The sequence below is a fragment of the Juglans regia genome, chromosome 8 (genome assembly GCF_001411555.2).
Source record: "Juglans regia cultivar Chandler chromosome 8, Walnut 2.0, whole genome shotgun sequence".
Classification (NCBI taxonomy): Eukaryota; Viridiplantae; Streptophyta; class Magnoliopsida; order Fagales; family Juglandaceae; genus Juglans; species Juglans regia.
The window spans coordinates 3,833,003-3,851,500 of NC_049908.1; the positions used below are offsets into that span (position 1 = coordinate 3,833,003).

The window sequence follows — 18,498 nt, forward strand, 5'->3', positions numbered from 1 at the left end:
ACAAAGACACTGGAACTGAAATAGGTAAATATCACATCAATATATTTAACGTACTTCTTGATACTCTTATTCAGTTTTCACAAAAATTCTTTTTTAACATAATTGGACAGCTATTCTGGCGATCGCAATATACATGAAACCTCCTAGAGAAATTACCTCAATACATGGGTCAACAAAAATCCAAGAAATATATGTTATCGACCAGAGGTAAAGAAGATTTATCAACTATGTATGTGATATTAATAAATTCTTTAATTAACTTGTTTTCAATATTATTTCATCATACTACACTTTTAAATACTTTCTCCTAAATTCTACAGCCTAATGCCCATACGGTTAACTATGTGGAGTCGATTTGTGGATGGTGAATGCCGAACAATCTCTGATATTATTGAAGCTAAGCCAACTCTACTCGCAACACGTATAAAAGTCGGTTCATACAATGGTATATTACACAACTTATAATATCAGCATTTATAAAAAATAAAATGTTATTATCTACTAACAAATTTCTTTTCTTTATAATACAGGTATTTCTCTTTCATCTCAACCAACAAGTGTATTTACCTTAAATCATGTTATCCCTGCTGCAACTCCATTATGTCAATGGTAATTCTTCCTTACTTTATTATATATATATATATATATATATATAATCTGTACCAACTATAAAAACTTAAACATTCTATATTATATTACAAATTTCTAAAATATATACACAAAATGTATATTCATCCACTAGCTCTAAAATTGTTTTTTCTTTTATATCTTCTCCACTATGATTTCTCTCATTCATTTTAAATTATTCTAAAAATATTTACTACAATGCTAAATCATGCACTACTTGAAGAAATCGTTGAAAAAAATTTACATCACACAACGGCATCAGCATCAGCATCAAATGTTGACATGAAAGACATAATTAAGCTTGATGATCTTGCTGGTTTTCTTAAATCATTACAACCAATGACGGTACATTTCTACGGTCTTCTTAAACCTTTTTTTCTTTATATATATTGCCTTTTAAAAACTTTACACATGCATTTTCAAAATAAATACAACCTTATCTTAAGGTTACATACTATTTACAACCATTAAAAACATATATATGTTCCAAAATTAATGCTGAAAGCAAGATTTTGGATTAAAGCAACTATTTGTGTGGTTGATCTTCATCAAATATTCTTCTACATGTCCTGCATTAGGTGTAAGAAGGGGACTGCATATGAACAAAATGAAAAATTTCAATGTTATCATTGCAAATACATGAGTAATGCACAACCACGGTATATATGTTATATTCATATTTTACGTCGTAAATATTTCTTTAATCAATTTTATGTTATATTCAGATTATTGCTTAATCATTCAGACTAAAAAATATAGTTTGTTTATATAGCTGTCGAGCTTACATCGACGTTAACGATGGTAATGGACGACTAGGGGCTATCATGTTCGGTCAAATTGCAGAAGAAGCTCTAGGTTGCACAGCAATCGAACTAATGGAACATACAGGAGAGGTAACCAACTTATTCATATTCCAATTTGTATTTTAAAAACATTTAATCTTAGATATTCAAATAGGAAGTTATTAAAAATATCTTTTATATTATATTTATTCACCATACAGGAACATTTACCGTATATCCAAAATATTGTAAAATTATGTTCAACCAAAAAATAGATCATACAATTGGGTGCAGATTTAGATTAACTCCAAAAATAACGTCACAAAAACTTCAATGTTCTTTCCATAAATACTGTGAATGAGGAGAACACACCACTTTGAATCCATAACCCGCAAACTTTACTTTCAGTAACGAAAGAAACACTTATGTAATATTTAGTCGTTTCAGACTTTACTTTCAGTAACGAAAGAAACAATTATGTAATATTTAGTCGTTTTAGACTCTACTTTCAGTAACGAAAAAAACAATTATGTAATATTTACTTTCAAGACTTGCTTAAACGTATAGTTTGTTTAAATCTATTATCAGAGACCTTAAACAATTATAGTTTGCTTAAACAATTATTTATATTATCTTTATAGACCTTATCATTAAATTCTCTTCTTCTACACTAGATGTTTATATTTTGAAATAATCTAATACAGGGCAAACGTGCATTGCACGTAGATTCACTGCTAATATATATATACTAGCAGTAGTAAACGTGCAAAGCACGTTTGCCACATTTGTGCAATTCCGAATCCATCTATTCCATAATTTCCAGCCATCTTCAATATTTGTTCCAACTGATTATAGCTTCGAGGATACCTCCCAAGTTATTCTCATATAGAGCACCAATATTCCATTGTAACAATCTAAGGAAAGATCTAGTCATATTTATGCTTATACTCTAACCATTCCAGAGCATTACATAAGGATTTTTTTTTCAATGCACATTTTTTAAATTAATAGACAACACACTTAGTTTACCGACTATATGCAACACAACCATATCAATGGACAATGTCTCTAGCTTGCATGTCTCTGAACAAATTAAAGCCATGAACATCTTAACCAAAGAATCTGTGCATACCTAATCATGGATTTTGGACACCAAATCATGTAACATAAAAACCCTCAAAATGAGGCTTCATCTCCATTGTCCTGTGGGGAAAAAAATGACTGCCTTAAAGTCGGCTCTTGAATGATAAGTAGTAATTTAAGTAAACGAAAGATCATTTTAAACACCATCCACCGACCACCCACAAGGACATATTGGTATTTATTACCTTTCAGTTGCAGCACCTAATTGGATTGATGGTAGTTCCTCTAAATCAGAAGCTAGCTTCCTAAATGCTTCGAATTCCTCTAAAACCTGTTTATTATCTCTCTCTGAACCAATAAAATTACGTGAGCAATATGAACTCCAAATAGTCCATAGATGAAATCACCCAAAGGAGAATCAGTAGCATATGGTCCAAAAGGAGAGGCTTACAACAAAATCATATTGCATCCACCTAGGAAAACTTCTTGAAAGAAGGGCGATGTATTTCTCCATTGCTACCTCCGCACTCATATTACAAAGCCGTTGCCAAACATTCCTTGCATAATGTAATTAGTGCTACATCAATTAAATGACATCAAGTGCATTATATGCCCCACAATCAGATCAATCAAATTGAAGGGCCAAAAATCTATTGGGATGACTACAGATCAAGCTATATACACCGGAAGGGAAGGCCTTAATGTGGTGGTATGGCATCAAAAAGGAAAGGGAAAAAACCCCTTTCTAGTGCCAATCATCTATAAGAAAGGATTTCTGAATTTGGTAGATACTACAAAGTAGAAAGTAGTGGCATTCAACGAAAACTTGGCAACCATAATTAAATAAGGCACCTGTAAGAGTAGATAATTACCACTTAGTGCGAGCAGAGAGCTTCAATGCCATTGGTTAGGGTTCATGGCAAGGCCCTTGGGTGGCAATCTTGTAAAGCCCATATAACTACGCCTCCACATCACTGCGCCTCCACAAATAATTAAATATTTTTCAACATATATTATTTTTTTTAATGAATTTATAATGATTTTTTTTATTTTTTTATTTTTCCTCACGTTGTCTCTCTGTGGCCCGATTCTTCCTCACGGTCAGTTTTGCTTCCGCCCAGCGCGGCGCCGCCGTGCGCTGGCCAGTCTCACCGCCACCACCGGGGAGTCCCTCTCACGTCGACGACCACCCGAGGCACCATGGATGTCCCCCACGCGCAGCCCTAGGTCTCCCCCGCAGAAACCCATGCGAAATGGGTTTTTTCTATTTCTCTCAACTGGCGCCTTCGTACGCGGCCACCTACCGTCACGACCACCACAGGCGACTCCCCCTCACGTCGGCAACCAACCCAGCCACCACCGATGTCCCCCACGCGCAGCCCTATATGTCCCCTGCGGAAACCCATCCGAAATGGGTTTCTCCCATTTCTCTCAACCAGCGCCGCCGTAGGCGGCCACCCAGGCCACCAGACCTCCACCACTTCACACCGGCGACAATCTCTACCAGACCCGGCCACCACGAACTTCCCTTTCCCTCTCCGTCGCACACTACCATTGAGACGCAAACGGCAACTCTCTCTTCCTCTCATCAAACCAAAAACAAACACAAAAGAAACAAAACAGAGATGCCAAAATACATCTGAAATGAAGAAATAAATCATACGGGGAAGAAGGGAAACGAAGAAGAAGAAGAAGAAGAAATATACCTACGTTGTTGAGCCGAAGAAAGAACTGAAGAAAGAAAATACGATTGAGCCGTAGAAAGAAAATAAATATGCGAGAAAGAGAAGATGAAAAACAACATGCAGAATTGAAATTAGAAATTTTTGCATACCAAACGGCAAGAAGAAAACTCTCAAACAGCACGATAAGAAAAATTTCTTCCTCAACTCGAGTATGAAACGTCTGCAGATTCTAGAAAATATCTTGCATTCCATCCCTTTTATCAAGGCTAGATATTTTGGACTATCCGAAGAAGAGCTAACCAGATGTTTAATGTTCAACTAAGATGTAAAAATGTGACTGAAATGAAATAAGATAGGAAGGAAATGAACGATAGAAGAAGACGACGTTGTTGAATCCACTGAAGTCACTGTTCATTACTGTAGATGTTATAGGCGCTTTTAAGTATAGGCCAGATATATATATATATATATATATATATTAATCTTGTGATGATCATTGAGTCTGATCTCTATATATCAATCAGTTATGGTTATGAATTAAGTATAACTACCATCATGAGTACCTAGCTATCATAATTAAGGGTGCATTCACATTCGATATTGTACAATAAAATACAAAGAAAGTTGAATCATATTATATATATATGTATAGGGGTAGATCAATATTGAAATTCAGTATGCCCAAGAAGATGGCATGCATATATGATATATATATATATATAAATATATATATATATATATATATATATTATCATGCAGACTTTAAGAACAGGAATCGTTTTGGTGAATAGTGCCTAAACAGATCAAAGGCGGAGATGGACGATAGGAGTGCCATTAGCAGAGATGCCACAAAGCCACCGAGCAAACCCCCACCAATTTGGATACAGAATCTGCTGTATCTGTTGCAAAGCTTCATCCATTGAAAATCTTTTTCACCAGTCACTGCAAAAACTGCGCTCTGAAGTGCAGCCAAGTTTGCCCCAAACGTAATGTAAGCTGCCACCTATATATATAATTAATTAATATTTATCAACACATGATCGTGCAATATAATTAATTAGCAACGCAAATTAATTAATAAATATTTAAGTTCCATAAATGATTAAATATCATTTAAACTGCTTCGATCGATCTCATACATACATGCATATATATATATATATATATGTATATCTATCTTCAGATAATTTGTAAGTACTGGGGTTTTCTAATCACCAAGATCATTAAATTCGGTTTAATGAATATTAATTCTAACCTTCAAATATATATAATTAGTTCAAATACTGCATGCATGCAGTAAAAGGGCTAAAAAATCTTAGTGAATTCGTTTGACTTTTCATGATATGATTGATCTGCCTACGTACCTTGACAGCGAATTGACAAATTACATGATATCATGCATCACGAGCATGATCCGACCTAGCTTACAAACGTGCATGCATGGTAACAGTATGGCTGGCCTGCTTTCTGGATTAATAATCCGTCCAGATTCACTTCATGTCAAGTTTTTATTTTTGTTTGGTTTTCATGTTTTGAACCCTTTGCAAGGCCATGTCACCTAATCGAAATTAGGACTATGACAGAAAGGGGCTCCACAATCAATTTCATCGGGAATTGATGATATAATAAGACCTATATTTAAAAAAATAATAATAAATAAATAAATAAATAAACCCTGAACGTTGATCATGTGAAATTAATTATATTACTTAATTCCTAGGTAGATCACCGAAAACCCAGAAATGGTTTTATGATCAATAATCATGATTATACTTCACTTCTTTAGTTAATTATAATAATAATCATGCATGATAACCACATGATTTAATTTTTAGTTGAGTTTTCAAGTTATATATCGATCCATTAATTTGGGCGCACGCAATCTTTCCTAAGATCATTATGATGAATAATTAACCAAATTAAATACTTAATCATAAGAAAATGACTCGTTTATATTATATATAGCTCAACCAAGAAAACACTACGGATCAGTCTAGTCAAGAGTCAAGACTAGTACTCCCTAGTCCATTAGCCAATATTACAAAAGAATAATGTTACATACAGTTGTGGAATGCGCAAACGCCATGCAGTCTTAAAAAAGAGTGAGGTACACTCATAAAAAAATTAATTTATTTTCATGTGGATCCCATATTTATTCACTTTTTTCAAAATGACTGCACGACACTTGCATACTTACGACTGCAAGTATCATTTCTCATTACAAAATAGGCTAGTGGATAGCGTGTCTATCTATATATATATATATAGTTTTGTTATACATCAATTACTATTCACTCTAACACCTCATACTTGATAGATTTTTTTTTTAAATGTCAGACACATCACCTTCGACCTTTTTCTCTCCTCAAGCTCTCTCTCTCTCTGACCTCTCTCTCCTCAAGCTTTCTCTCTCATCGAACCCCCTCTCTCATCAAGCGCTCTTTCTCTCTTCGGCCTCTCTATCTCCTCAAGCTCTCTCTCATCGTGCTTTCTTTGGGCGGGACTAAGATGGAGGGATTGGGGCAAGAACCGGTTCACTTGTTAGTGAACCCGGTTTGCCACATAGGGTGTGGGATAGTGAATAGTGGCTGATGGGTAGATTAATTTATATGTATATATATATACATATGTCTTAATAGAGTGCATGTCATAATTGATACGTTAAATCAATACAAAAAAAAGAGATAAATCCACAAGCTAACATGATTTTATACAAATCGTTACATCTACTTTACAATAAAAGTAGATTTACAATCTAATATACCACACAAAGTCACGTCAATTTGTAAATTTATTTTTATACAATAGATCTCTTTGTAGCTAAAATATTTCTCGATAAATAAATATACCTGATCCACCAGCAAAATAACCCAAGATACGCATAGAGACCATTTCGAGTATCCTTCAAACCACGTTGAGATTGAACGTTTGCATAGGTGAAGCAGATTATAGCAAGCAGCCGCAGATTCCACATACACTAAAACCCTAATTTTGATCAAATTAAAGAACATAAAAAGTGAGGATCGGAATTAATTACCATTTTTGACCAGGCAGGCATGCAGAACCCAGAGATGGAGAATTAAGAGAAGGAGATCAGAGATCATTACATGAGAGCATCCAAATCTTTGAAAGTAGCTTTTCTCTCAGTGTAGAAGATACGCTTGGATTGAGCATCTAAACCTACTAAACAAGCCGTCAAAACCAAGAACAAGATTGCAGAAAGCCGTAGAAAAACACTGATTTCCGATAACCCCAACTCCATGCCCGCGCGCATATATCAGTACTGAAAATAAACCGAATCCAATCTGGTCATTATATAGTGATCTGTCGTCCTTCCTCGATCGCTAGCAGGACGCGCGTTTATTGTAGGGGATGCATATATATATATATATATATATATATATATATATATATATATATGCATTTGCTGGTATATATGTAAGAAATTTCCACGGGTTGCCAACTTGCCGAGTGCTTACATTCTTGTCTCATCCATCGCTAACTCGATCTCCATCAACATTAATTACGTACAGTTTTGAGCCTTTAATATTAGAAAAATTATATATATCACATTACCATCTCAATCTCATCTTACTATATATATTTATAAGATATGACATATTTATCACCATTAGATAATACATTGGATGATCTTTTATTGGGTTATTTTTTATTATCTAATGATAATAATTAATATGTCATATCTTACATAATATGATGAAAATAAGATGAGAATATGCAATATATATAACATTACTAATCTAATTAATATTATTAGACAAATCATTGGCATACGATCCAAAATCCTGATCACTTATCATCTGAAATTAAAATCCAAAACACTATAATCAAAGCAAAAGATTATGAAAATTACAAAAGCCAAGATATATAATCAAGTACTGATGATCAATATTGATATATATATATATATATAGATATATACACACACAAATTAAGAAAAAAAATAGTACCATATATATAATGTTGTACGTGCATATATATATATATATATATATATATATCTGCTGTTATACGTGCCTTTTTATTTTTAGTTGGGAGATGGAGGTTTTAAATTCCAAATCTCTATTTTAAAAGCTGATGATTATGTCAATCAGGCTGCAGGTATTCGGGTGCAACCGTACGTGCCTTTAATTTGATAAACATGAGCAAAAAATCTCTTTGCTGGCTACCCCTCATCATGATCAGCTTATTTGGCAGTTCATTAAAGTTGATTCTTATATGTGGATTATTTTGACATGCAGAATCTTTCAATCTTTTCTTCTTTTTTCACGAGTTATCTATCGCCTCTATAGAATTTGAGGAATATATAAGAGGTTTCAAAAAATAATTATAAATGAATTCACAAACTATATTAAATTAACTAAAACATATAGTGTGCATGGTCAGTATTTTGTTTTAGAGGGTGAAAAGTCTAATTAACTAAAATAATTTTATAATATATTGTTTTTCGTACAAAATTTCTTACTTAAGTGAAAAAAAACTCATTCCAATAATCATTTACAAGTTTTTATATTCTTAAACCATTGCATAATTACTTCATAATCATTAATGATATTAAGCGCCATTGTATTTTTTAACATGATTGTGTAAAAAAAAAAACTAGTTTTATTATTATTTTGAATAAAAAATACTCATCCCCCAATGTCATTTGATTATAAGTAATTCTATATAGAATCGTGAAGTGCGTAAATGTCACGTAATCATTTTGAAAAAAAATAAAATTTATTATTAAAAAATTAATTTTTTTTATATGAGTCCCATATTTTATTTTATTTTTAAACGATTATACAATAATTATAAAATTTACAATTACAAATATCTTTTATGTATAAAACCGATAATGAATTAATATTTATATCTTTAAATGATAGCATGGCCTACCAACCTTTAATTTTTTAAATATGGGAGGGGTACAAACAATTTCTCATGGTCCACAACCTTAATGGTATAGGGCCGACCTCTTTTGGGAGGTCCACTCTAATTTAAAAATGAGTCTGACGTGCCTACAACTTTTCATGGGTGCAATTTTATAAAAGATTCCCATAATCGTCGATCGTTTCGTTTGGAACTTCAATTTATTTTATTTTATCTTAATTTATTATTATAATTTTTTTAATATAAAATATAATAAATAATTTAATTTTTTTAAATTTTAAAATAATAATAATAATAAATAATATTCTAACAATATTTTATTATCTCAACTCAATTCAACATTCGCGGCTTGAAAATTTTCATTGCATGCAATAGTAAGATCAGGAAATTTCCCAAATTTTCTTCTAAAGCTTTAAATATATCAAATCAATTTAGAAATTTCTGTGAGTGCAATTACACTATCAATATCACATCAATTTGTGAAACAGTATATGATCTTCATAGTAAAAAAGATTTGAAAATCTGTACGTACAATATATATGGGGACTCCACATTGTGATGAAAGGTTTCAACCTCAGGCATGCAGGTAGAATATCAATATATTCACTTCTTGGTGTCCCCCCACTACTCCAGACCCATCTGGATTAATGCTCCATTAAAAAGTCTTCAATGCACTGTCCCCAAGTTTGGTTCCTAGTCCCTATACTCCAACTACCTTATCAACTGCTACATTTTTTCATAATTATATTCTCAATCATGTGAAAATTGCCAACGCCTTTACTTCATTGTTTACAGGGTGAGTCGTTTAGGATATTTTATTTGACTTGGTTTTATTTTCTGTCATTAGAGATTGTATACAAGGAAGGGTATGTAAAGTTTACATCTGAGACTACCAAAACCTTACATTTTTGGGCAATTTGCACCTTTGATTATACTCTAACCGTCAAGTTTATACCCCGTCCTAACTTTTTTTTTTATACATTTGAAGAAGGGTGAAGGGTTTCGACCTCCAGACCTCTATTTATAACTGATATCTTGCCGATAGAAACAGAAGAACGAATAGGATTCGGTAAGGCAAAAATATACTAGAAGCCACAACTCTCTTACATTAATTGAAACAACAAATTTAAGTCACAAAGAAGATATAAGAACCGATCATCTAATCAGTCAACGCAGAAGGGGCTATCAAGTGAAAAGCACATTTACCCCTATAAACACAACCCGAAAAACGCATAGATATACCGTTCACAAATGCAGCGGTATTGTGGTGAGAATGCATATTTATGGAATCAAGGGTGATTAACAGAAACGACTATACTGGCAAACTGTACAAGAAGAGAGCTTCTGCTGCCAACATACCTAGACACAACAAAAGTTCCAAGAATGAAGTATGATTTGCAGAATAGTGAGGCAGTATGAAGGTTAAGAGGAGAAAACCTAACTGCATCCTCATAGCAACATCTACTCATCATCTAACTCAACAATCTGTGCTCGCTTCTCAGCAGCTTTCTTCCTAATAAAGAAACCCCACCTCATTGCTGCCTTAATCTTCAGCCACCCAACAACAGCTTTTCCAGATCGGCCACGATCTTCCTCAAAGGTTGGCATTGGTGATGGCATGTATGATGAGAATGAGTACCCATCCTCTGGCATGTTAATTGAGGAATGACCTCCCATACTGAAGAGTCGGAGCAAATGCTGCATATCTTCATTCTCAAGCATCTCACGACTTCTAATGTGAATCTCTTCCTCTGAAAAGAACTCATCAACTCCCTTCTCTTGGTTTTGGGACCAGTCATCGAAAGGAGGAAGACTAGATGATTGAGCTGTAGGGTTACTAGTTTCAAATCCTGACGTGGATGATTGTGGAAGACCAAGGGCCAGTCCAACAGCAGTGTTATCATTTCTTCCACTTTGGTCTTGGTGAGAGTTGCTTAACAAATGGTCATGTTGTGCAAAAGAAGTGCTGTCAAACTGGACGCGAGAAATTGAATTTCCAATATGTGACTGGGCTGAATACCTCGTTGCCAGATTATCATTATACCCTGAAGTTCAAGAAAAAGGAAAATCATAAGTTAGCAATCCAGCGTCTAAACCAAGGATCAATGGTCAAACACCATGTAAATTGTGGTGGATGTTAAACACTGCACACATTCCAGGGTGTAGATTGTAAGGTAGGGTCTGAGTGTGTGTGTGCGTGCGCGAGAGAGAGAGAGAGATAGGGATCATCTAAGCACCTGCCAGGACCTACATACAAATGGCACAAGCAGCTGCTTATTTGTAAGGTGGGTATCAATCATTCACATACACATCTCTCGAATTACGTGTCTAATAGAAAGAAAGGGAGACAATGTTTCACGAAATTAAAAAGAGAGGTGTGTAGCTCCTCCATGGAAAACTTCCCCAGCATAAGAAACAAATTAACTAACCATAAATAGTAGGCTACTACCTATACAGCACATCTATATTACTAAGATATATCCTCCTCCAAAGCAACGCTTGCATGAGGTAATCCTCATGGAGATGGAATTAAAACTCTGCCAGGCTGATTGACTTTTGAGTAGCATTTATTCATTATAATCAGGTTAACAATCCGAACCTCACATCCTCCCAATACCCACTCACCAAGGCAAAGCAAATTCAATTATGCAAAAGCAGCTGTGTACTTCGGCTTTGCCTACTTCTATGAATAAAACTTCTTGATTACCTATAGAAAAAAAAATTATGCAAAAACAAAGGAAGAACCACACATATATTTCCAAAAAATAAAACTTCATGGTTTAACATAGCCAGCATGCTTACCTCCAACACGTAAGCCAGAATCCATAGGAGGCTGCTCTGAAGGAACAGGCAGGTGTGGTATTTGCAGCTGATGATCCAAAGCAGTAGAGTAATCAATTGGGCCCATATTAAGTTCATTCCGGGATGCACTTGGCCTGTCATTCTGCTTGAAGCTCAAGGGTGCCTTGCCATCATATTCTACAACTTGGTCCCAATGGTCATATGCTTTCTTCACCAGCATATCCACATAGACCTGCAAACGCAAAACCAGGAGCTCTGATGATTAGTCTTTTTTATTTATGAGGAACCCCGAGACTGTGCAAACTCAACATGTATTTTACCTGGTTAAACACCAACCCTTGTAACACGCCCACATTACACGGACAAGGGCAGAACCAGCAAAATTTCAAAAAATACAAAATTTTTATGGTTTTTATATGGCTTATCCCAAGACCAAGGCCCTTACCACTTGAGCCAACCCCTAGGGGTTATGTTTAAAATGCATCCTTGTAGTTACCTTTGATCTCGGATTCTTTTCTTTTTATTACTTTTGATATTTGATTCTAACATTAATATAAACTCTTTTATAAGTACTTTTGATATTTAATTCTAACATTCATAGACTGTTTTATAAGTACTTTTTATATTTGATTCTAACATTAATATAGACACTTTACCTTATCAAACAAAAATAACAAGTGAGACACCCAGCTAGCATTTCTGCTAATTTTGACTCCACAAATGGAACCCCTATTTTCGCCCCGTCAAATTAAATGCTATTGATATCTTAGCGTAGATATAAGGATGCCAGAACAGGAATATTTTTAGACCATATCCTATCAAACTTGTGACAAGTAGTGGCAGGATGCAATGGTCAATGAAAGCATATTGCATATATGATACTCACCTTTTGGCTATCAGAAAGAGAATTAGCAGAAAGGTATTGCTCCCCATTAATAAGGCCACGCAGTTCATATATGTTGTTAAAAACAGCACCCATATTTCTTGCATCATCAGAAAAGTAAACGTAGAACTTCCCACTCGTGACACAAGTCTTTGCATGCTCTAAGAGAGCGTCCCACATCTTATTTGACATACCACTTCCGAGGATCTACAGAAATACATATAAACATTCAGAATACAGCAAGAAAGCATGCAACTTTAATTTGAGAACAAACCCTACACATACAGTTCGAAGTTTTTGCTGATCTCTGACCACAAGCCGAAGAAAATCTCGAACTGTGAATATTTCTTTGCTGTTCAGCCTCTTGTGGAATGACCCTTCCTTGCCAATTTTCTCCAATCTCCATACTTCATCATCTAATGCAGGTGGATAGTGTTTCTTGTACACTGACAAGAGAAAAATGAGGAATCGACAACAGTATTCCGAGACAAAGAGGCAAAGGAGGAATTGAAATGACAAAGTATGAGCATACATTCCCCTCTGTGATCTTTAACAGTAAAAGCTTCTGTCTTTGCTTCTCGTATGCGCATGCCCTCACAAAATCCAGAGGCAACCTTCAAGCCAAGCCTGAACTTCCTGCTCCTTATCCAACTTGAGTTATCCGTAAATGTAAGCTCCCCCAATGTCCCTACCCCTTCCTTAAGTGTCACTTGCAGGTCCCCAGTTAACAAGGGTCTCTTGCCTTCACGCTCTTTCACTACATGGCTTTCAAATTCTTCTTGGGACCAGCCTTCATCATCTTCATTGTTAAAATCACCTTCCAGCACATGAATGTCTAGTTTGACTGAGGCTTCAGGTCCAGATGTAACAACACAACCAGTGTCTGCATCAATCAAAATAACATGGATCGCAGCACCCTGCTCGCCTTCTACTTTCCCTCCAGTGAAGAGAGGAAGAGACAATCTGGACTTAAAGAGCAGCTGCAAGTTTCGTCCATCTGGACCTTCAATTCGTTTTGGGGAAGACCTGAAACCTCGAGTGTGAGAATAATATACACTAACACAGATGTGAAACAAAAAGTTTATGCAAGCCAAGTGATGACAAGATGAGGAAGCAATGAAGTAAGTCATAAAAAATGACTGAACCAAAGGTTGTTTTCACCAAAATAACCCATATTTTGAAGACGATCCCAAGTAGACCTCATTCTCTGAATTCCTTCGGTTGGACATAGAAGCGAGTGTGAAACTAAACCACAAAAGCGGATAGAGCTTTTGCATCAAATGAACAGATAAATAAAGCACTATCTCAAGAATGTAACCATTTATATTTGCCAACAGAAAATCATCCTAAAACTATCCTGGCATTTTAGTTCAGCTTTTCAAGACCTTCTAGAAGACATTATCCCTGATCCTCATTTTAAGCTGTTCCACAAGTGAAAATTAGCACACCATTTTTCAAATTGAATGAATTCACAAACAACCATGTCACCCCGATTTTCAGAGAAATATCTTGCTTGATAACTGTCCAAGACGGTTATAATCATGAGCTTGTTTATGCACATTGGAACTGGTTTATGCTCTTCTCATAATATAAAAATGTTTCTCAACATAAGTCAACAATTAAAAGCTGATACCTTTCCTACAAAAGCATACTATTTTTTTTTTTACAAGTACAAAAGCATACTATTTTTTATAAGAACAAAATCATATAGCAATTCAAAAAATCATTTTCCCTGTAGCTAAACATTCATTCTTAATTTCTTACACCCTTGGAACCTGTACAATTCGGAAAAATGTAAAAAAATGACATAACCACATCAAAAATCACAATATACATGTGGGAGGAGACATAGTGAAATGAAGGAATTTTTTTTAAGTATATTGACAAGAAGGAAGTTTAACTGCCAAAAAGATGATCAAGAATGTCTTAGACCTTCCAGTAAGTCTAGCAGGGCCTAACTTTGCCAAGGCACGCTCCACTTCTTCACTGACCTGTTGAGCATAAAAATACTGGACCAGTGAGAAACAAAACAAAATACTGGACCAGTGAGAAACAAAAGGAGAGACCATACATAATGGCACAGCAATATAGGAATCACAGACTATAATTCTGTCTTTAACGTGTTATATAATTGTTTCTTCGGAAGAAAAACATTACCTTCCATGCCCATTACACAAATGATCTAATTAAGAAAATACATAAACAATAGAAAGGGAATTATAAGTTATCAACTTCACCAAATAACCTGATTTATTAATCAAAACATGTAACTTAACCAAAGGCAACCAACTTTTTTATCCTTTGACAAATAAAAATCCATTGAAGGAATCCACAGAGGGATGAAGCCAAAATATAATGAAGAACCTAAGCACTAAAGTATCAAGTTAGCACATCCAAACTGCTCCAAAAGAGAAGGGAGAAGAGCAAAAGCATTTGAAAGGCAACAAAACAAACACATTTAAGATAAATATGGACCAGAGCCTCCACTTGCTCTGCTTTTTCCTCCTTCCAAAGGCTCTGCATTATATAATGGAGTAGCTCTTCTCTAGTTTTTGTCATCTTATTACCACTGTCACCGTTTGAAAAGTGCAGGTGAGAAAGTGATAACCTGGTATGACAATCCACTGTAACTCCAAAGGGAATATATATCAGAAAACACCTAACGAGAGACCAAGAAATGCCTCCATATGGTCTATGAGAAGATCTGCATGATGAGATTGTACTGTGACAGTGCGGAGGACACTGAGGATCTTAACCAAATTAAGATTTTACTGATCAACAAACAAACAGAACAATCTACAAAACCAATGAAAGAACATGAACGAAAAGTAGTACATAATTGAAGAGAAATAATGGATCAAAGCATTCAAAATTAAAAATTAAGAAAATGAATATGAATAAATAAACAGACCAGTACAACTAAATCGAAGCATGCGTGCAAAGCATAGAAGACTATATTTACAGACATGAAACTGCATTAGTAAGAAGAATAGTAATTTAGACAGGAAACATAAAAAAAATTACATATGCGCACTGGCCACTGATGGGTATGTAAAGCATATATTTTGTACTAGGCAAATCAAAGAGATGAAGCATAAATAATGGCCAAACCATACACATTGGAAGACAATTAGTTATATAAAAGCAGTGGTAAAAGCCGTAAAACTTACAACTCTGCGAAGAATAGGTTCCAAAGACGAGCATAGCTTTTGTAGACTGTCCACTTTCAGAGCTTCAACAATTACACTGCATGGCAGATATGATTTTAAACAAAAAGGAATACGCATACCAAATAACATTCTATAAAGAGAATAGCACTGTAAAAATCCAAGAACCAACTGGCAATAACTGCACTTTTAATGAAGTTGAATTGTATGATGAAGCCTTTGGCAACGCTTCTTCTCCTTCTTTTGTAGATTTTATCAGCTCAATCCGATTGTGACTAATTCTAGGGGACTCCATAGTATGTATACAAAAGATATACTTGGGTCTTTCCTTTCACCTATAAAATTTTCATATTACTTATCCAGGATTTGTTTTTTTTTAATAAGTAAACGATATTATTAATAAGGAATAGGCATAGCCCAAGTACACAAGATGAATACAAGGGATAAGACCAAGAAAAAAAATGACCCACCGGACTATAGTCCCAAATAAAGTTGCTTAGACAACACAAATAAAATTTCAAGATTCTTTATATGGTATTAAAAATATTTAGAAACTGCAAATTTTGGACATGCTTGGACACAAGTATAATTCTCGAGAATTTTATTTTGAACATCTAAAAGCAACTCATTTTTTTATGGGTATCTAAAAGCAACTCATAACACCTTAGACAACGCATGTGGTGATGACACACGGCACTTCTACAGGTCAGATGTTAGTCTCCCTTCTAAGGCAACGCAACCTTGATTGATAATAGTATGGTTTCGAAAAGGTAGCCCTTCACCAAGTTCTGCTGCTCCTATGTAATAACTAATGACTTTGTGCATAACAGACTATTCAAAATTGAGCTCACATTTAACTCTTTAACTGAAGTCGCATTTTAGATTTTTAACAAGTCGCGAATTTAAATAATAAATTGAAAAAAAGTTAATAATAAACGAAATCCTCAATCAAAGAAAGCAATTAAAATCACAAAATAAAATAAGCACGAGAATTTTACCTAGCGAGAGCAGGCCGCTTACGCTCCTGCTGCTCGTCTTCTCCTCCTCCCCCCTCCAAACTCCTCTTGCCTCTGCTCATAGATTTGGTCCTCTCCATATACCTAGTCTGCATTTACACCCACACGCTTTCCAGATCTGCAACACACTAGAACCACACCAAACTCGCTGTAAAAAAAAACAAAGAAATCCCAAGATCACAACCCTAAAATCACTCCACACACAAACGCAAACGCAACTTCCACCACAGATCTAAAAATCCCTTCAAATGGGGTTCAGATTTCGCAAGCCCCCCCAAAATTTCATTCATTTCCAGAAAATAAAGTTGAAAAATCACATCAAGAGATATTAATTCCCCAAAGAAAGAAAAATAAAACCAAAAGCTAACCGATAGATTCCTTCCTTTTTTTTGTGTAACTTTCTTAGATAGCGAGATAGAGAGGGGAAACCTGTTAGAAAATTTGGACTGCTTGGAGTGCGAGAAAATCGAAAGCAAAAGTAAATGTTATCTGAAGTCTCAGTTTTTATATCCCAGTCTACCCATTGCTGGCGGCGACTCTTAGATGCACTGTGATTTAATTATCTGCGACGCAGGAAGACGCAGGACCACAGTGTTCAACATTCTGACTCAACTACTTCCACTAATACGAGCTAACTTTTGTTGACTTTTAGATCGTTTTGTTTTTCTGGCGTTTTATTAAAAAAACAAAAGGAAAGGGGTACCATGCAGTGAGTAGCATTGGATGATTTCTCGTAATTGAGTGTTAAATCTATTGCCCGCATCGCTCGGTCCCTTAGGACCGTCCGAAAGACACGATAGCATGAAATTCTAGCCGTACGATTACTAAATTCCCCAGTATTGGTTGTTAGCCTGGTTTGCACTTGCCACGTCACTCAGATATTTATGTATTGTTTTCACTGACGTCGCCCTGCTTGCTTTTGCCTACGCCACTTTATTGTCTCGTTTAACAAACCGAATTTCTCGCCCCTTTTTATTGTTGCATCATAATTCCTATCAATCATGGGATATTTATTATAAGAGAAATGATTTGGATTCTAAATTTGGGATCTAAAAAATATTCTGAATGAATTTTTTTTTATTGTATAATTAAGAAAATATTTTTTAATGATGTTTTAAATTTTTTATTATTTTTAAAAATATTTATAATGATTAAAAAAATACATGAAAAAAATTTAAAAAAAAATAAAAAAAATTATACTATTCGAGATATTTTTTGAATTCCAAATTCTGAACTGTAGCAGTACTTTTATTATAATGGTAATGAGTCTATGAGATTAGGTGGATATAGTTTTTTTTTTAAAATAAGATGTACTTATAACTTTACTTCTAATTTTACTTATAAGATTTTTTTTTTTAAATTTAAATTTTGAATTTTAAATTTTATAACTTTTAATATGAATAATGATATGTTTACTTCTTTGTACTACTCTTTTACTATTCTCTTTATTTTTTTAATTTATTATTATTTTCTTTTACTTAATAATTAAAGAAGTGATTATTAGTAAAATTATATATTTTTTAAAATTTTTTCATAATGATTAAGAATATTAAAAAA

At 34.4% G+C, this 18,498-nt stretch overlaps 2 protein-coding genes across 5 annotated transcripts; both read right to left on the reverse strand.

Moving 5' to 3' along the window:
• Window positions 1–4,772: 4,772 nt before the first annotated feature.
• On the reverse strand, window positions 4,773–7,548 carry LOC108991135 (CASP-like protein XL3). Its single transcript, XM_018965284.2, has 3 exons — window positions 7,285–7,548; window positions 7,027–7,162; window positions 4,773–5,180 (listed from the first exon to the last, which is right to left on the reverse strand). The coding sequence occupies exons 1-3, from the start codon at window positions 7,449–7,451 to the stop codon at window positions 4,929–4,931; spliced, it is 555 nt and encodes a 184-aa protein (XP_018820829.2). The 5' UTR covers window positions 7,452–7,548; the 3' UTR covers window positions 4,773–4,928.
• Window positions 7,549–10,142: 2,594 nt separating this feature from the next.
• LOC108991145 (calmodulin-binding protein 60 B-like) lies at window positions 10,143–17,472 on the reverse strand. 4 transcript variants are annotated; one of them, XM_035693092.1, is made up of 10 exons: window positions 17,371–17,472; window positions 16,924–17,069; window positions 15,929–16,004; window positions 14,691–14,749; window positions 13,291–13,784; window positions 13,044–13,204; window positions 12,762–12,965; window positions 11,876–12,107; window positions 10,516–11,118; window positions 10,143–10,432 (listed from the first exon to the last, which is right to left on the reverse strand). In XM_035693092.1, the coding sequence occupies exons 2-9, from the start codon at window positions 17,034–17,036 to the stop codon at window positions 10,535–10,537; spliced, it is 1,923 nt and encodes a 640-aa protein (XP_035548985.1). In that variant the 5' UTR covers window positions 17,037–17,069; window positions 17,371–17,472; the 3' UTR covers window positions 10,143–10,432; window positions 10,516–10,534. The 4 variants fall into 4 exon arrangements, with proteins under 4 accessions (XP_035548985.1, XP_018820839.2, XP_018820840.2 ...); XM_018965294.2 differs by having other exon boundaries at window positions 10,143–11,118; window positions 17,371–17,471; XM_018965295.2 differs by having other exon boundaries at window positions 10,143–11,118; window positions 16,924–17,089; window positions 17,371–17,463.
• Window positions 17,473–18,498: the final 1,026 nt, after the last annotated feature.